The following is a 20,768-nucleotide window of genomic DNA, read 5'->3' on the forward strand; positions in this document are numbered from 1 at the left end:
AAAGTTAGGTTTCTTGCCTTTGACTGCTTGCTTTGCTGCTTGCTTGGAGGCTCTGTAGGTGGCAATATCTTCTTTCAAAAAGTTATTTTACATCACTTTTCTCATTTCTCTTATTTCTTTCTGCATCTTCTTGTTAACTACCATTCTTCATGAGACTGTGGTCTACCCAGCTTAATGTGTCTACATACCGTCTCAGCTTCTCAGATCAAAATGTTCTTAAAGATACGCTACACTTCCACTGTTCCAATTTGTGTACCTTTTGTCTCAAACCTTCCAGCTGTTTCCCTAACCTTATCTGCAGTCTCTCCGCACAATCTCCGTATCCTGATGCATGTCTCGCTGGTACACAGCTCATGCCCGGACCATTTGTCAGTTGCAACTGTTACCAGTAGCTCGTGTTGGGGTGTGACCATTTTGCTCAGGAAAAGTTTACAATCCTTAACTTCCTCCTCTGGCTTATTTAGGTTATCAATAAATCTATTTGCATGCTTATTCTGCTGCTTCAGTATGTGCAAAGATGACTTTCTCTTCTCTTGAACCAAGTGTTGACATTTGCCCACTCATTACCTAAACACCTGTCAAGCAGTGCAGCAACATCTGCAATCTCAGTGCATACTGTCCCAGTATCTAGTCATATCCTGATCAATTTGAGCCCGTATGAGCAATAATTCCTATGGTCTGGCCAAATCTTCTAGTTACTGTAGGCCCTGCCTAACCTCTTCCTCAGGACAATGTTGTTGTGGGACATATACAGCACAACAACCAACCTGCACTCCTTTGCTTCTATTCAGATAGTTGTTAAATGGTCATATACCTTGATGATTTCCTGAACAGTGTTACCATTGTTGTGAACCACACTCCTGCACCATTTCTCCTTCCACTACCATTTGCATAGTAAAACTTACAACCCAGATCCAGTTCTTAAGCTGCATTTCCTAACCATCTGGTGGATGTATATGTGGTTTCCCCCTATCTCTCCAGAGCACTGTAAGAGAACTGCTTCTGCTCAGTACTCTTAACAATTTTTTCTCCACTTGAGAAAATTTATTCAGTTTTTCTTCTCCTTGGTGAATTGCCTGCCACTGCTAACAGGTCCCACCTACCCTGAGTCAAGGTGAGGGCCCTGAACAGCTTGGTTTTAAAGCATCAGATACTTGCCTTTCATACCCCACCTTTGTTTAGAATACCTCTAGCATGAGAAAGCAAGTAGTAGAAGTTTGGTTGTCAGAGGCTGAGACACTGGCTATTTGGAGCATTTTTATAGGAACTGAGAACTTGACTCAGATTGACCTCAGGCCATGGCAGCAACCCTTTAGGAGGTATGCCTCAGTTCTTCATCTATAAAATGGGGATAATAGAACTTCCCTACCTCTCATGGGTGTTGTAAGGATAATTTCATTAAAGTTGTGAGATGCTCAGATACTGTGATAATGGGGGACCTCTACTGTAATAGAAGTGATAACTCTGCTCTTGTACTAGGCTCCAATTATATACTGCATTCTACAGAATCAGTTTTACATTATGCATTGCAAAGTGCTCTAGTTTTGTGTAAATATTCTAAATTTTTATGTCTTCATAATGCTTAAGCTTGATAAACGATGCTAACCTTTACCTGCTGGAAGAAGGATCTATGCAGCTGTGTCCTAATACATATATTTAAATCTATTAATTAACTGTATAGTTTTTAAAAAAATCTTTCAATTGCTAGTTTACAACATATGCTGTGGCATCTCTAACCACTCTAGTAACTAAAGTCTTCTGATTAATTGGGAGTAGTCTTAAGATATTGAAAACTCGTCTAATTAGACTAAAAATATTCGGTTTTCAGAACTGCTGGACTAGCTTTCCCTAGCAGTGTCGGGAACTTTTAGCTAAATAGAGTGGGAAAAAATACTATTTCTTACTTACTAGTCCTTAAATCAGGGGTGGGGAACCTTTTTTCTATCAGGGACCATTCACACACACACAAAAAAATCAGTCGTGGGTCACACACAATCCCATGGGGGTGAGGAGGAGGCTCAGAGCTTCCTCTAGGCGCTTCCTTGAGGGTGGGGCCAGAAATGACAGGTTCATAGTGTGCAAGGGGGCTCTGGCAGAGGGTTGGAGTATAGCAGGGGGTAAGGGCTCTGGGATGGGGCTGAAGGGTTTGGGATGCAGGAGGGGGCTCCATGCAGGGGCCAATGGGTTTGGAGTGCAGGAGGGGGCTCAGAGTTGAGGTGCAGGAAATGGTTTGGGATGCAGTGCTGACCAGAGCCACCAGGGGCCCTTTTTGAGTGGGCACTCCTGTTGAAAACCAGATGCCAGCACCCCTACAAGAACCAGTGCAGCTTGTTCCATAGCATGGTAGGGGCTGAGTGGTCCGTAGACTCAGCCAGGGGCATCATGCAGCGGCTTTCAGGTCTCTCCCTCACCAGTAGCAAAACCTCAGTGAAGTATCACTTGCACTGCATTCTCCACTGTGGCCCCCAACACAGAAGCGAGCTGCAGAGGGAATACGGCAGCCCCAGATGGGTGGAACGAGAAGAGAATACAAATACCACCCTCCAGAAAAAGGGAATATGCCACTCAGGGATAGCAACAGGATGGGAGGTGGAAGTGTAGTGATCAGGAATGAAATTGGGATCCCCAATGGCTAAGTTATGGTACCATCTCACTAGGCACAGGGGCTGATTGGGCAGCTGTGGGTCCCCCTTTATGACACCAGGCTTGGGTGCCATGATGGGTTTGGTGCTTATACCCCTTGGCATCAGGTTGGATAATGATTGATTTGGTACACATGGGAACGCCTGCCTTGATTCAGGAGGGGGCCCCAGAAAGCCCAAAACCTGGCTGTTTGGCCCCAGCCATCTCCTCAATAGGCTCAGTGGTGTGGAGCAGGGGGCCAGCTGTAGCTGGGCACATGGAAAGAGCAGAAGCTGCCTCCATCATCTAGAGCAGGGGGCAGTTTCCCATGCAGTACACTGAGAATGGAGCAGCAGACCCTGCGATGGACTTGGGGCTCAGATCAAGATCTGCTTCAGTGTCATCCTCCACGTGGGCTAAAGGAGATAGATCCAGGGCCTCCATCTCCTGCAAGATCATACAGACCCCTGTTTGGGGAGGTACTCTCCAGGAGAGATTGAGGTGAGTTCCATTAGGGCAGGGGCTGTATGCTTCCCCTATAAGGGACTCTGAGGGAGACATCTGTCCTCTTCTGCTGCCAGAGCTTTGTGAGGCAGCTCCAGCAGATGGGCTTTCTGAAGGGGCACAAAAGTAGGCCCAGCGATTGGGCTCTCCAGGAGCCAAGCAAGAGGATGCCTCCTGCATTTTGACAGGAAGAGGCTGGACGCACAATTTATGCTTGCTGCACTTCCTCTCTCCATAGCCAGTACCCAGGTCTCCAGGGTGTACTTGGAAGGCTGACCAGAGGGGGAGGAGGTGGTCCACAGTGCAAGAGAGATGGGTTCAGCGCTTGGGGAAAGAGGGATGATCTCCCCAAGATAGCCCAGGAGAGGACCTATCCAATGTCACCACCACCTTCTCCTCCATAGACCTTCACGCCCCCCCCCCCCCCAAAAAAAAAGAAAACAAAAAAGAAAAAGACTTTTAGCAGCAGCATCTGTCTGCTTGGGTGAGCATGAGAGGGAGGACAACTCCTGCACTCAAGCAAGATTATCAGCTGCTGGCATCATCAGCAGAAGCAGGGCCTACACCCTCCTGAGAAGTGGAGATGCTGGACAGCCCTCCTCACCAGGCCAAGAGTCCCTCTGGATGTTCCCCAAAACCCATCAGAGGAAGCACCAAGCCTCCCCCAGTGAATGGACATGGTACAGGGCACCAGGAATGACCCCTCTAAGCTCCCCTTGCTGTGCAGTCTGCTAGCAGAACAAGATGACATGGCAGAGAGTGGAGTCCTTATGGCTCAGCAAGAGAACACTGAAGGGCAGTGTTCATGTGCACTTAGGGCCTCCAGGAGCTTGAGGGGCACAAAAAAAAAAAGAGTCACCCGAGATGCCTTTCTCCACCACCTCCTGGACAGCAGCCTCTGATGTTAGGTATATGACCTTCCCATACATCCTGGAGGCTCCTTCAATGTCCAAGGGCCCCACCACCCATACCAATGCCCACACAAGTTTTAATGTTGGGCAAGGCAGCCCCAGGAAGCAATGGATGCTGTGCCTTCTGGTCAGGGTGGGGGAGGGGACCTGGCCTCTGATATTGGATGAGACAGTGGCAGCAGATGAGAGTGCAGTCACCTGTGCATAAGCTCTGGGTGCCCAACTTGATATCCAGGGGTTCTGATTGGAAGACATGCTGAAATTCACAGCTGCAACTGAAGTCAATTAGAGCTGGGCTTTGAACATATGAAGTGCCTCACAATGCTAAGTACTATGACAAATTAGTCCTGGTCATCAAGATGAGCACCCACAATTGGCAACATTTTTTACTTAATATGTGCCTCAACTCCCCATTTTACAGATGGTGATATCACTCCCTCACCCCAGAGATGTTATAAAATTAATATATGTTTGTGAAGCACTCATATTACAGTGATGAGTGCCATAGAAAAGCCCATGCGGAAATAATTCAGTCTTCAGTTAAAAATTTGAATAATCTGCAGTACTAATGGCATGAGGCCACACATGTTGAACAATGAGGCTAAAACAAAATATTGAGTCCTGCACTTAGGATGGAAGAATCCCATGGACTGCTACAGACTAGGGACCGAATGACTAGGTAGCAGTTCTGCAGAAAATGACCTGGGGTTACAGTAGACAAGAAGCTGGATATGAGTCAGTGTGCCCTTGCTGCCAAGAAGGCTAATGGCATTTTGGGTTGTATTAAGTAGGGGCACTGCCAGCAGATCAAGGGATGTGATCATTCCCCTCTATTCGACATTGGTGAGGCCTCATCTAGAATACTGTGTCCAGTTTTGGGCCCTACCACTACAAGAAGGATGTGGAAAAACTGGAGAGTCCAGCATAAGGCAATAAAAATGATTAGGGAGCTGGAGCACGACTTGAGAGGCTGAGGGATCTGGGATTGTTTAGTCTGCAGAAGAGATGAATGAGGGGGAATTTGATAGCTTCTTTTAACTACCTGAAAGGGGGTTCCAAAGAGAATGGATCTTTACTTCAGTGGTACCTGATGTCAGAACAAGGAGCAATAATCTCAGATTGCAGTGGGGAAGGTTTAGGTTGGATATTAGGAAACTTTTTCACTAGGAGGGTGGTGAAGCACTGGAATGGTGTACCTAGGAAGGTGGTGGAATCTCCTTCCTTAGAGGTTTTTAAGGTCAGGCTTGACAAAGCCCTGGCTGTGATGATTTAGTTGGGGACTGGTCCTGCCTTGAACAGGGGGGTTGGACTAGATGTCCTCCTGAGGTCCCTTCCAACCCTGATATTCTATGATTCTATACTCATTTAGTGAGCACTATCTATTCTGTGCACTGACTAAGGCAGGGGTCTTGTGGAAAAAAAGCAGTATGTGATTGTCATGTAAACGGATGATCATAATGCATACGCAAACAAGGGGCTGAATTAAGGTGGCACAAACAATCTTAATTCTATTTCCTGAGTGCTTGACTTTGCAACCTTAAAGTTTTTAAAGTGTGTGTAAGAGCTAATTCTGGACCTAGCATGGCATAGATAATTTCATTACAATAAGTAAGTTTGCCCAAGATCAAATAGAAGTATGTTTTAATCTAGAAAGCAGCAGTATGTTAGTCCACTTCATTCACAGAGACTTTATGGCCATAACATGCTGATTTTAGAGATAAGATCATTGTATAAAAAGTCAAACAATAGTTACAGAACACTTTCAAGTACCCCAAAATAGCCACTGAACATCAAACACACTTATAGATTTTTTCCTTTCCCTGTGTAAAAAAACCATTTTACTAAAGGAAGCATTCAATGTGGTACCACTAGTGCTCTGAAAAAAAAAAAACAGACCCCTCCCCGTCCCCCCCTAGGTACCACTAAACAACATTTGTAGTCCTGGTCATCAACGGGCACTTACTCACCCATACTAAACTGGATGAATTCCTATGGCCTGTGTTATGCAGGATGCCAGACTGTATGATCATAATAGTCCCTTTTGATCTTAAGATCTATGAAGCCTCACAGTGCAAAATGCACATTATGTTTAAGTTTGTTAAACCCATACTTACCGGCACTGTTAAAACATTACACAAAACATTCAAGTAGTAGATAATTGTAATGCAAGCCCTTGCATGGCAATCCAAATTTATTGAACTACTGATGCTAAGTCATACAAAATTGCACCACTTTTAATTAAGGCTTTTAGTTTACATTTGGCCACCTCAAAGCAGTTGTAACATTAGGCTGGTCAATTTAAATACTGTGGCTCCCTGTTGGATATACACACAATCTTTACACCCAAACGTTAATTCATACAAAGCAACAAGGCATTGTTAAATAAATCAGCAAAAGTTAATTACTGCAACTTAGGCCCTGTGACCAATTACACATGATTAAAATTACTTCCCACATTCACATCCACAGAACTCTTCCACCATTTAACATCTCAACCAAAACGTTACACATGTAAAACAATCACTAACAGGCAAAAGTACTAAAACCTGTATATTTGGTATTGCAAATACACTTATGCATGAGCAAGCAAGGGAATTAACAGTGAGAATCTACAGCTGCAGAAGCCTGAAAATGATTTACAAAATTGTTAAATCATTAAAAAATCATTTTAAAATATACACTTCTTGTTGTAGACCCCCACTGTACACACAACTATAAACATTGTTCCCTATGTAAACAAGGAAAAGGAAACATACAATAAAAGGTTGAAAAGTCTGGACATTTCCTTCCCAACAGATATTAAAGGCAATGTCTTTAGTCAGACATACTGAAAGGACTCTTATTTTAAAGACTAGATCACTGTCTCCACAGGTTTTTCCTAAAATTAAAAAACTAAAGCTGTTGTGTTAATCAAAGCGGTTTTGTATAATATGATGATGATGATGATGATCTTGTATTTCTTTAAAAAAAGTTACAATAAGCTACAAATACCGATGAAGCAAAGTTATCTGGAATAGTCTATATAGGAGCTCTTTGGACTTTCTTTTGTTATGCTAAAATAGTGGTGCTTTCAAGATTTACATTATTGTACTCTCCAATAGAAAGTATGGGGATTATTGAAGTATACAGTACACAGTTTTCATACATGTACAACATTGGTGGATGAATGTCTCTTATCAGTAATACTGGATGTAGGCTCTGGTTTTACCAGTTGCATACACTTAGAATATTTATAAGTAAAAATCTCTTGTGACACTGGAAAGTGATTAGAATGTGCAAACTGATGTAGTAGCTTTCATCCACTTCTTAAAGGGTACCACCACAGGAAAGTCCATTTAAAATGTTGGTAGGTTTAATAAAGTTGGAATGCTGGCACTGTTGAATTGGGCAACAGTTCTTCAGACCTGTAACAATGAAACAGGAGATTAGTATTTAAGCACAGTTTTCTTGGACTGAAGAGTTCTGCATCTCAGTGTAACTAAGGTGAATTAAATGCTACTTTCAAAATTTGCTAAGACCCTAAATCAGTAGTGTATACAGACCTAGTGACATCAACTTGAAATTTAATGAAATTTAAAAGTGAAATACAGTAGTAATTTTAGGTGCCACTTGCAACAATAGGTAAAAAGTTTGATTTAAAATGATGTCCCTTTTAAAAATTATAAATATCCATTACCTAACATTTCCCCCCACCCCCTGCACCCCAAATCAGCTCTCAAAAAGTTCTGCATTTTGTCTGAAACAGCTCATGCACCATGCTTCGGAAACACAGGACTCAGTTTTCATGCTGGAAAGTTAACAGTTGTAACACACAGTTATACCAGCAACTTATTCTTTTTCTTTAAGTCATGTGAAATGATGCATTTCACAGATTTTGGATCAGGTATAATGGAAGACTATTATAAAAAATTGTTAAAAGGGCTCTGAGAATTATTTTTATAGCACACTTATACTAAAATCGGTTCATGAACCGATTTAGTATAAAAGGATTTTAAAGATTTTTTCCAAATGCATTTTGGTCAGAAGCAAAATTTTACAAGTACATTATAACACAATTTAGTTACAAAAGTGACCTTAGAAAAGGCAGTCAGATTGGTTGATGAGGATATTGTAAGAAAGGGGGACTTTATGGGCCAATCAGCCAATGTGTCACCAAAACTGAAGTTTTATTTAAAAAAAAAAAAAAAAGTACTACGTTTTGATAAGTGCATTTTTATTACTTGTGTACAAGTGTATTATCCGACCTTTTTGCCTCAATACTCCAAAGTTACATGGGTATTCACTGTAACTGGACACCTTTCACTTTCACCCTTTCAATGAAAACAGCCCTGGAAGCTGCCGCTTTAAAAAAGTTTCAGAAAACTAATCAGATGGAGAATTTATGATATATTTAGAAATGGGAACGTAGCATTATATGGGCAGGAGAAACAAAAAACCCTACCCAAAGAGGTACCCCAGGTTTATTAAAAAATAAAAGTGTAAATTAAGTATAGTTTCTACCTTTCTACCTTGCTTGTTAAATATTGAGAAGCAATGAAAACCAGGAGTTTAAGTTTTCCTTTAAACATTTCTTTCAATGTGCTCTGCCTACTGTGTTGAGTTGCTAGTGCAGTCATGTGCAGAACTACAATCTGACACTTGAGGTTTTTGGGGGTGGAGTGGTGGGAGTTGGATTTGTAAAGACACTAGACAGGCAAAAAGCCCAGGTGGCTGCTGATGCCCCCATAGGCACACCATTTGTCAGTGTCAATTTAGTGGGATTAGGGAAATATAGGCAGAATGCATTTAAGTGACCTTAAACATTAGCCTCAATCATTTGCTATAACAACTTCATAAGCCATGGGATTCTGAAGTAGAGAGTGATTGAAGTGGTGAGACTATGCAGCATCAAAACCCCAATTTGTAGCACCAGGTTTAAAATTTCAGTAACTCAGCCATGAAATGTTTTTCCCCCCATTGCTTGATTCCTGGATAAACTCTACACATGACTGAGTTTAAACAGATTAACTTTCACTTCTTCTGTACCAGCTTGTAGTTTACACTGGTGATGAGCCCAAACCGTGCAGTTAGGGTATGGATTATTATTAGTGCATAGAATACTGCCACTTCTACCAGTGTTCAGCAGCAGCTATCTGGGGTTTTGGTCCAGACCCATCAGTTTACTTTTTTTTTTTTGGGGGGGGGGGGGGCGGGGAGGGGGGGCAATCTGGTGTTCCAAATGCTTCTGGAACCAAACAAACAATCTCAAATTTTATTTGGATTCAGACACTTCACTCAGCCTAGACTTTTTTGGCCAGATACTGGAAAAGAAAAAAAGACAATGCACTGTCTGAATTTTAAGACAGGTCTGCATGTTATCACTGTACTAATGATACCATAGCTCAGACAGCAAAACTCCCTCCAACCGCACAAGCTTCAAATACACTGAGTGGAAGGGATGAGACAATCCTGTACCAGAACACTGAGGGCTTGTCTACATCAGAAAGTTGCAGTGCTGGTGAGGGAGTTACAGCGCTGCAACTTTGAAGGTGTACACATCTGCAGGGCATCACCAGCACTGCAACTCCCTGTTTGCAGCGCTGGCCGTACTCCCGTTTTGTCTCGGGTGTAGAGGATCCAGCGCTGGTGATCCAGCGCTGGTAATCCAATGTAAACACTTACCAGCGCTTTTCTTGACCTCCGTGGAAGGAGGAAGCCTCTGGTAATCAAGCTGGTCTCCTTCCCCAGCTTGCTCTCGCGTTCCCGGAACCCCGAGCAAGCAGGTCTCCTTCCCTGCGGTTTGCAGGGGGGTTCGGGAACGCGAGAGCAAACCGGGAAAGATGTGGCCACACTGCAGCGCTGTTGGGCGGCTTCAAGGGGGGGTTCGGGGAACGAGAGAGCAAACCGGGAAAGGAGACCAGCTTCGCCGCGGTTTGCTCTCGCGTTCCCGAACCCCCTGCAAACCGCAGGGAAGGAGACCTGTTTGCTCGGGGTTCCGGGAACGAGAGAGCAAACCGGGAAAGGAGACCCGCTTCGCCGCGGTTTGCTCTCCCGTTCCCCGAGCAAGCAGGTCTCCTTCCCTGCGGTTTGCAGGGTGGCTCCGGGAACGCGAGAGCAAACCGCGGCGAAGCGGGTCTCCTTTCCCGGTTTGCTCTCTAGTTCCCGGAGCCCCGAGCAAGCAGGTCTCCTTCCCTGCGGTTTGCTGGGTGGCTCCGGGAACGCGAGAGCAAACCGGGAAAGGAGACCAGCTTCGCCGCGGTTTGCTCTCCCGTTCCCCGAGCAAGCAGGTCTCCTTCCCTGCGGTTTGCTGGGTGGCTCCGGGAACGCGAGAGCAAACCGGGAAAGGAGACCAGCTTCGCCGCGGTTTGCTCTCCCGTTCCCCGAGCAAGCAGGTCTCCTTCCCTGTGGTTTGCAGGGGGTTCGGGAACGCGAGAGCAAACCGCGGCGAAGCGGGTCTCCTTTCCTGGTTTGCTCTCTCGTTCCCGGAACCCCGAGCAAGCAGGTCTCCTTCCCTGCGGTTTGCTGGGTGGCTCCGGGAACGCGAGAGCAAACCGCGGCGAAGCGGGTCTCCTTTCCCGGTTTGCTCTCTCGTTCCCGGAACCCCGAGCAAGCAGGTCTCCTTCCCTGCGGTTTGCAGGGGGTTCGGGAACGCGAGAGCAAACCGCGGCGAAGCTGGTCTCCTTTCCCGGTTTGCTCTCTCGTTCCCCGAACCCCCCCTTGAAGCCGCCCAACAGCGCTGCAGTGTGGCCACATCTAACACCACTTGCAGCGCTGGTTGCTGTAAGTGTGGCCACTCTGCAGCGCTGGCCCTATACAGCTGTACTAATACAGCTGTAACTACCAGCGCTGCAAAATTTTAGATGTAGACATGGCCTGAGAAAGAATAGAACTACTGAAATGCAATCCTATCCATTTGAACAGCCTACTGAAGGGGGACAACAGACATGAAAGAATCAAGATGAACAGGTGACAGTTGTCCAATGACAGGACAACTATGAGAGTATAGCATTGTCTCCATACCCAGTTTGAAAATGCAAGTGACCAGGAAAAGGAAATCTGAGGACACTCTGATGTCAGTGACTCACCAATTTCTCAAAAATCTTGCCAAAAAAAGTGCAGACTTAAGCTTGCTCTTAGCCTTCTAAAATATATAAGGCATTAGTTAAATTGTCACATTAAAAAAAGTTAATCTAGTAAACCAATAGCTCTAGGTAAAAAAGTTTCAAGGCATGATACATATGAAACATGATTGTCCAACAGTTCGCTTCCAAATATATACTTCGCAACGTATTTCTTTTTTTAAAAGACTAACTCCTCTATCAGGACATGTTTTTAAGTTATGGAAACCTTACAGTCCAGAGCAAATTGTTAAAAAAAATATAGCTTAACACATTCTATAAGCCTACGTACATATTTACAGCAGATCAAAGCGAAAGATGACATTTTAGCTGTACAGTAGTATACTACAGACTTCCAGAACTGCAATTATTTTGTTGGTAAGATACATTTTGTTTAATTAGACTTCATATAAGCCTGCCTACTTTTGGCTAGCTACATTTAACGCTTTAAGATATCTCATATGATATTTAAATTTTCTGATGTGTATGCAAGGTTGTTTCTTTAGTCCGGCAAGAGATTTTGGTCCATCAGAGGCATCTCTTATATGCATGCCGTTGCATTTGACTTAGGTTTTTTGGGCTCTGCCATTCCAATTTCAAATACATACTTTTATTTTTATGTTAAAACAAATGAAGTCTCTGATTCTATTTTGCATTCCGATTACTTGAATAGCTAAATTGAACCTTTGAAAACAAACAGTGGTAGGTCAACAACAACAAAAAAGCTAAGAAAATTAAGAAAGTAAGTGAGCAAGCTTACCTGGCTCAGAGCTACAGTACATCTATGAATTAAAGTAGCTGACACGATGACTTTTTGCGTGCTTTTCCAGGCACTGGAGTTTTTCTGTTAATTTGCCGCACAAGGTCATAAAAGATCTATAAACACAAGAAGTTTTAGTTTAGGCAATTTAAGCCACTTCTCTGACTTTCAGTCTAAGCTTTTCATGCATTTGTTCACTTAAAAACGTGCACATTTAACCTTCATGTTTTGAGACCTGTTTAAAATATGAGTAGGTACCTATTTGTTTTCTACCTCCCCCTGTAGTTAAAGCTGCCAAGGTTCTCTCAGTTAACTGGAAGTAAGGTGTAATACTTCACTTAATATCAAGAGCAGCTTGTCTTGCAGGCAAAGTTTCCTGTACCCACATATATTTGAACTGTATTTCACACTTCAACATGATTAACTATATGCAGTGTTTTGATTTGTAATTAAGTGTTCAGGTCAAATACATTGGACAAAATTGAGCCATAAGCAGTTTATGTACTTTTCATAGAATTATTCCTTCTAAAGAGAAAATATTCCTTAAAGAAGATTCTAGTAGAATTCTACTGTATATTCTAGAATGTTACACGCTTTGTAACCAGTTGGGTATAAGTTACACATTTGATAAGAGCCATTAATTTAGTGTTTAAATATATGAAAAAAATCAGTCTAATTTAATAACTCGTTTAATATCTGAGTACTATCCTGATTTTAAATAAAAAAGTTTAATTCAGCAGCTTCCTCAGGGGTAAAATGTGGCAATAACTGAAAAGCTCATAACAAAAAAAATACATGAACTACGAAAGTGTAGGAATACATATCTAATTGCAATTGTACTAGGACTGGAATTTCGTGAGAACACTAATTCATACTACAATTAAATAGCACGTGCTTCACTTGTAAATAAGGTTCCTTCTCCCCCCAATATCATCTCTCAGTCTCTGAATGTCTTGCAACAAGTTCATAGGTTGTAGCTGCGCTAGTAGTTATTTCCTGGCATTTTCCACACTGAAATATTCTATTCCTACTCATTTCTACTGCATCAAATTCAATTTAATCCAATAAAATGTATTAAATCCATTTTCTTAATGGTAAAAGTATCTATTGGCTAACAGGTAGTCTCCAGAAATCCTAAATAGGAAAACACAGATATTAGCTATGATATAGTTTAAAATTAGATATGCTTAAGGCCTACAAGACCCCAAAAGATCATTTATATTAACACAATTGGCAACGACATTTGTGCAAGACATTTCTTGTGGCAGGGATACTCCCTACTGGTCTCCAAGAAGCTATCCTGTACTTCCATCTCTATCACAAGAGTAAAAAAAAAAACTTGAAAAAGCAAGAACAAGTGTTCTGCCCAATGTGTTTTCAATGAACAACTGAGTACAACAATGAAACACTTGCATGTTCAGTGAAAAATTTGTAACAAGCAGAAATAAAAGCAGTTGCAAGCCCAAAGCCGAAAGTTTATAACTAGGAAGCTAGCTATAAACAGCTAGGTAAGTCTTGATTACTAGCATCTAATAATATAAAATTTCTTGTGGGGTACAATTCTGCCCAGTGAAATCCAAGGGAATTTAACATGAAGTTCAGAATTTTGTTTTTAAGACAGCAAGAAGCAGTAAGTTGTTAGAAAAGCAATTCATTTGTTTTTTCTCTTAAGGTAATAAGCCTTACCTCATTAACATTTATTTTTGATTTTGCAGAAGACTCTAAGAATGCACAGTTATTCCATTGCCTTGCTAGATTCTGTCCTTGCTCCTTTCCCACAACTCTTTCATCTTCCAAGTCACACTTGTTGCCAACTAGAATCATTGGCACCTAAATAGGACAGATATTTTAAATTATACATGTAAAGTTGAAGCCAGAAGCTGAATCACTACAGCCGATGGGGGAAAAAAGGCAGCACAAGAGAAACCTCGTATCTTACATGAAGCAGATTTTGTGTGCTACTTGTTAACAGTTACATCAAGTCATTTTGATTTGAAGATGATAAGGTTACAGAACTGTACACTGAACTGTTATCCCAGGATCTGGTCACATGTGCAAAATATTTCAAGTGAGTTCATTTTATTAAGTCAGTCAGCTCAAGCTATTCACTCCAAGGCCTCTCCTAACTGAAGACTGCCACCTGTATTCAGCTAGTGAAAAAACTACTTGACTGGTTAAATTACAATTGAGACCACACAACTCCTGTTCAAGTCTTCCATCCTTACTCAACTTGAAGTCAGGAGTTCCACAGGTTGACTGTGCACTGTGTGAAGAACTTCTTTTTATTTGTTTTAAACCTGCTGCCTATTAATTTCATTTGGTGGCCCCTAATTCTTATACTTTGGGAACAAGTAAATACCTTCCTTATTTACTTTCTTCACACCACTCATGATTTTATATACCTCTATCACATCCTCCTTTAGTCTCCTCTTTTCCAAGCTGAGAAACTTCCTAGCCTCTTGTCATAGTATAATTCCCAAATCTGGACCTTAGCGTCCAAAATATGGATACTAGCATGAATTCCCCTAAGCTTAATTACCAGCTTAGATCTGATAGGCTGCCACCAATCAGGAATTTTTAGGGCCTGATACCCTCTGGTCCCCCCAAAACCTTCCCAGGGGACCCCAAGACCCAGATTCCTTGAGTCTCACAACAAAGGGAAATAAGCCATTTCCTCCCTCCTCCCTTCTTCCTCCCATCTCCTTCCCGCCCTGGGAACACTAGGAGGTCGCCTGATTCAACTTCTTGAATCACCACACCGAGAGGAGTGTTACCTTCCCCCTCACCCAGGGGCAATACAAGCTGCGTGAATATAACACAAAAAGAGAGAATTTATCCTTCCCTTCTCCCCACCAATTCCCTTGAACCTTAACTAGGAGAAAAAAATTAAACAGGTCTTAAAAGCAAAACTTTTAATAAGAAAAAGAAAAAAGTAAAAGGTTTTATCTCTGCACTTTAGATGGTAAAAAGTTACAGGGTCTTTCAACTTATAAACAATAGAAAGAAACTTTCTCCAGCAGAAACACAATTTAAGCTACTTCCAGCAAGTACACATATGTAAATGAAAAAAAAAAAACAAATTAAAAAAGACTATGACCGCCTTTTCTTACTCACAATTCTGAATAGATAAGAGACTGTAGTGGGGAGATTGGCAGAAACCTGGTTGCACCTCTAGTCCTGTCCAGGACCCAGAGAGAACAAACCCAAACCCAAACCCCACAAACAAAGGCTTCCCTCCATGAGATTTGAAAGTATCTTGTCTCCTGATTGGTCCTCTGGTCAGGTGTTTGCAGGTCACTGTTTGTTAACCCTTTATAGGTGAAAGAGACATTAACCCTTAGCTATCTGTTTATGACACCTCTTTAATCTCTCCTCATATGGGACCCAACCCCCTAATCATTTTAGTTGCCCTTCTCTGAAGCTTTTCTAATGCCAGTATATCTTTTTGGAGATGAGACCACATCTGTATGCAGTATTCAAGATGTGGGTGTACTATGGATTTATATAAGGGCAATAAGATATTCTGTCTTATTCTCTATCCATTTTTTAATGATTCCTAACATCCTGTTTGCTTTGACTGCCACTGCACAGATGTCTTCAGAGAACTAGCCACGATGACTCCAAGATCTCTTTCCTGATTAGCTGTAACTAAATTAGCCCCCATCTTATTGTATGTATAGTTAGGGTCATTTTTTCCAATGTGCATTACTTTACATTTATCTACATTAAATTTCATTTCCCATTTTGTTGCCCAATCACTTAGTTTTGTGAGATCTTTTCGAAGTTCTTCACAGTCTGCTTTGGTCTTAACTATCTTGAGGAGTTTAGTGTCATCGGCAAACTTTGCCACCTCACTGTTTATCCCTTTCTCCAGATCATTTATGAATAAGTTAAATAGGATTGGTTTTAGGACTGACCCTAGGGGAACACCACTCGTCACCCCTCTCCATTCTGAAAATTTACCATTTATTCCTATCCTTTGTTCCCTGTCTTTTAACCAGTTCTAAATCCATGAAAGGATCTTCCCTCTTATCTCATGACAACTGTACCCAATTTTTTTAAGGGGGGGTAGGCTTATTTGCCCCCTCCTCAAAAGACAAACTGCAAAACAGAAAATTAGGAGTGTCCTCAGAAAATACAAAAGAAGTAGGGCTGTTGATTAATGGCAGTTAACTCAAAAAATTAATCATGCTTAATCACAATTTTTCATTGTATTGTTAAACAATTGAAATTTGATATTTTTGAATTTCTAGATTTTCAAATATTGATTATAATTACAAGTATACAAAGTATACAATGCTCACTTCGTTTATTTTTTATTACAAATATTTGCACTTGAAAAATGGCAAACAAAAGAAATAGTATTTTTCAATTCACCTCATAAGTACTGTAGTGAAATCAATTGTTACACAAAAAAAAAAATCTACATTTGTTACATAACTTCACTCAAAAACAAAATGCAAAACTTCAGAGCCTACAAGTCCACTCATCCTATTTCCTGTTCAGCCAATTGCTAAGACAAACAAATTTGTTTACATTTACGGAATATAATGCTGCCCTCTTCTTACTTGCAATGTCACCTGAAAGTGAGAACAGGAGTTCGCATGGCATTTTTGCAGCTGGCATTGCAGGGTCTTTACGTGCCAGATATGCTAAACATTCACATACCCCTTCATGCTTCAGCCACCACTCCAGAGGACATGCTTCCATAACTGATGACACTTGTTAAAAAAATAATGCATTAATTAAATTTGTGAGTGAACTTCTTGGGGGAGAATTGTATGTCTCCTACTCTATTTTACCTGCATTCTGCCATATATTTCATGTTCTAGCAGTCTCAGATGATGACCCAGCAGCACATGTTCTTTTTAAGAACAATTTCACTGCAGATTTGACAAAAGGCAAAGAAGGTACCAATGTGAGATTTCTAAAGATGCTACATCACTCGACTCAAGGTTTAAGAATCTGAAGGGCCTTCCAAAATCTAAGCAGGATGAGGTGTAGAGCATGCTTTCAGAAGTCTTAAAAGAGCAACACTCCAATGCAGAAACTATAGAACCCGAACCACCAAAAAAGAAAATCAGCCTTCAGCTGGTGGCATGACTGACTGACTCAGATGATGAAAATGAACATGCGTTGGTCATCACTGCTTTGGATGGTTATCGAGAAGAAATCCTTATGAACATGGATGCACATCCTCTCAAATGGTGGTTGAAGCATGAAGGACATATGAATCTTTAGTGCATCTGGCACATATACTTTGCGATGCCAGCTACAACAGTGCCATGCAAACACATTCTCACTTTTAGGTGATACTGTAAACAAGCAGCAAGCAGCATTATCTCCTGCAAATGTAAACTTGTTTGTCTGAGCAACTGGTTGAACAAGAAGTAGGACTGAGTGGATTTGTAGGCTCCAAATTTTTACATGGTTTGTTTTTTAATGCAGTTTTTTGTAGATAATTCTACATCTGTAAGTTCAATTTTAATTACTGAGATTGCACTACTGGACTTTTATTAGAATTGAAAAAATATTTTTACAGTGCAAATTTGTTATCAAAAATATAAAGTGAGCACTATACACTTTGTATTCTGTGTTGTAAGTGAAATCAATACATTTGAAAATGTAGAAAACATCCAAAACTATTTAAATAAGTGGTATCCTATTATTGTTTAACACTTCGATTAAATGTAGGATTAACCATGATTTATTTTTAATTGCCTGACAGCCCTAAAAAGTAGTTTATATTATCATTTGGTAGAAAATACATGGCTGTGGAACTTAGCTATAGCATTCTAAGCTTTCCAACTGATTTGGTAGAGAGAACAGTTTTGATACAATTTACTCAAAGCTGTTTATCAAATTCTTTTAGCCTTGTCAGAGAAAATTTGCTTCTGCACTGCTCTGTCTTCCCCCAAGTATCTCTTTCCTAAAAGACTGCAATAATGAATTATGTGGCAAACACTCAGAGAAGGCTGTGTTATTCAAGTATCTGAAGTGAAACCAAGCTTATGCAACATAAGTAGTTTCTGACCTTGAATTAATTACAAATAGCTGAGTTACTTACCTGTAACTGGAGTTTTCAAAGTGGGTAATGTCCATAATCCCCACTCTTTGCCTGTGCACACTGCTAGTGGACCCAGGAGTTGCTGGGAACTAAGTTTCAGGAAAGTTTGATGCACACTGAGTGCCAGCCACCCTATACCTATATACAAACACACGGGACATGTTCCTGCTTCAGTTTCCATTATCTGTCAGATGTAAACAATCTGAAGTGATTTGGGAATGGCAAGTAGAGCAGATAGGATGAATGTGTTAGGATTAGCTATTTGAAGAACTTCAGTTCCCAATATGTAACTCAGATTTTTCTTCCACGCATCCCACTTCTTGTGGAATAAAAAGCAGTAACCCATAAACATACTAATGAGAAGGTTATGAGGCTAAACTGATCAGTGTAGCAGGTTCCATGTCACATTTTAAAATGGTATGGTTGGTACACAATGGAAGCTGCTTTACCGCTAGATTTCCTGAAGTACCTTCAAATACACTTGGAAAAGCCCTGAAATACAGCTATTCATTTAAAATGAGATTTTATGTACAGTGACCTTTTTAAAATGCAGAGATTTGCTCCTATTCCAAGTCAGATCCGCTTACTGATGTAAGCAGTTAGTTTTACTTCCATAACTGGTTAGTTCTGCAGAGCTAACAAGAATAGAGGAGAGCAAACTGGATTCCATTCCTTCTTGTGCAGTGCCTCAGTAGAACTGTTTATTTTAAGCTCCATTTACAGGCAAGTTACTATGTGAAAACCCACCAAATACACGGTTACACAGGACATCACAGAGGGCACAATTTAGTTCACAGGGCTGAGATGATGCAGAAGAGGAAAGAAGCCAGCTGACAGGTTTTTTTTTTTAGTTGCTAGTGCTAACATTTGATTTAGATGGCACTGAAACAGCCCCACAAGCTTTTATACTTCATTTTACCAGTCACTTTTCAAAGTGGAACTACACTTTAAGGACAAGTCCTATAGTTTGTCAGGCAAGACTTCACTGAGTTTTATTACTTGAATATAGATTGGATGATCTGGCCTTGAGGAGTTTACCCAGACCTAGCTCACCCTCCTTCATAGACTCCAAAGCGAGAAAGGATCGTTGTGATCTAGTCCAGTGGTTTTCAAGTTGTGGTCTGCAGACGCTGGGGGTCCACAGACTATGACTACAACTTCCAAATGGATCCGCATCGCCATCTGAAATATTTTAGGGGTCTGCAAATGAAAAAAGGTTGAAAACCACTGATCTAGTCAGACCTCCTGTATAACATAGGCCACAGAAATTCACCAAAATAATTCCTAGAGCATCTCTTTTAGAAAAACCATCCAGTCTAGATTTAAAAATTGTCAGTGATAGAGAATCCACAACTGTTGGTAAGTTGTTCCAATGGTTAATTACTCTGTTAAAAATTTACACCTTATTTCCAATCTTGATTTAAACAGGAAAAAAAAATCTATGAAAACCATGTCAAGAGGATTAGTTTTTAGCCAAAGTGGCAACCTGGAACTCTCATCTTCTATATTAGCGCTCTTCTCCTTCCACATCTTTTGAATGACTTTCAGATTTGAGTTTACAAAAAGTAGTATACATATTTCAGTACCAAATGATTCTAAATACACAACTTAGGCAGCCTTTGGATGTTTCCTGTTTGCCCATAAAAACATGACACTTTTAATTAAGACTCAATTTAAAAAAGTCTTAGAGTTGCCTTGGTTTTCGTCCAATTCCTTGCAATGCTCATTTGTTGCTAAAATAGAAAAATAACTTGTTCCGGTTCGGATGCAAATAAAAGATTCATATTATCTAGAAATGAAGTTCTTCCTCCATTCATGACACTGGGATGATACTTGCTCTTAGGGTTCCATTAGAGAAAAGAGAATTAACTGGAGGTGAAGATATACACCAGATCTTGTGCATGTAGTAGTACACCCACAACAAACTTTCCTGAAAATTTAAGAGTTCAGTGTCTCCTGGGTCCATGCAGTAGGGGTAGCAGATATAGCTACATCTATTCAGGAAGATTAGTCAAGATCCCTCATGAACATTAAATAGATTAACTAAAAGCTGGAAGTAGCTTCCCTCTGCCCCTCCCCCCTGTTAATGTCTGTTACTGTAAACAAGATTATGATCTTCAGAGCCAACAAAACAAATGATTCTAAGAAGGAAGTAGAACGGTGTTACTAGTTGATATCACCCCTTTTAAAATGCTTCAAAATAAGACTTGTTACGCAGCTGTTCACATTAAATCTCCCTCTTTTTCCTTTATGCAATAATTTCTTTTGCTCCTCAACACAAGTTTAAGCAACAATAAAACTCAAACTTTTGAAAGTTATCCCTCACCTCAAGTGATAAAATTATCCATGTACTTCCCATACTGTAGTAATATAGCCCCAATTAAATGGTGAAAGGCTCAGTCTCATTAAGATGTTCAAGACCAGCCATTAGTAAAAGACGGTTACTCACCTTTGTAACTGTTGTTCTTCGAGATGTGTTGCTCACATCCATTCCAGTTAGGTGTGCGCGCCGCGCGTGCACGTTCGTCGGAAACTTTTTACCCTAGCAACTCCAGTGGGCCGGCAGGTCGCCCCCTGGAGTGGCGCCGCCATGGCGCCCAATATATATCCCTGCCGGCCCGCCCGCTCCTCAGTTCCTTCTTGCCGGCTACTCCGACAGTGGGGAAGGAGGGCGGGTGTGGAATGGATGTGAGCAACACATCTCGAAGAACAACAGTTACAAAGGTGAGTAACCGTCTTTTCTTCTTCGAGTGATTGCTCACATCCATTCCAGTTAGGTGACTCCCAAGCCATACCTAGGCGGTGGG

General features: G+C 41.3%; 1 protein-coding gene across 1 annotated transcript in view; it reads right to left on the reverse strand.

Annotated features, from left to right (window-relative positions):
• Positions 1 to 6,194: 6,194 nt before the first annotated feature.
• RAP1B (RAP1B, member of RAS oncogene family) overlaps positions 6,195 to 20,768 on the reverse strand; it is an 86,073-nt gene continuing 71,499 nt past the window's right edge. Inside the window, exons 6-8 of the mRNA XM_030548780.1 lie at positions 13,581 to 13,724; positions 11,895 to 12,010; positions 6,195 to 7,441 (exon numbers count right to left, since the gene is read on the reverse strand). Coding sequence (XP_030404640.1) covers positions 11,924 to 12,010; positions 13,581 to 13,724 — 231 coding nt within the window. The 3' untranslated portion in view covers positions 6,195 to 7,441; positions 11,895 to 11,923. The remainder of the gene's footprint in view (positions 7,442 to 11,894; positions 12,011 to 13,580; positions 13,725 to 20,768) is intronic.

This window comes from Gopherus evgoodei, chromosome 1, assembly GCF_007399415.2.
Source record: "Gopherus evgoodei ecotype Sinaloan lineage chromosome 1, rGopEvg1_v1.p, whole genome shotgun sequence".
Taxonomy (NCBI): Eukaryota; Metazoa; Chordata; order Testudines; family Testudinidae; genus Gopherus; species Gopherus evgoodei.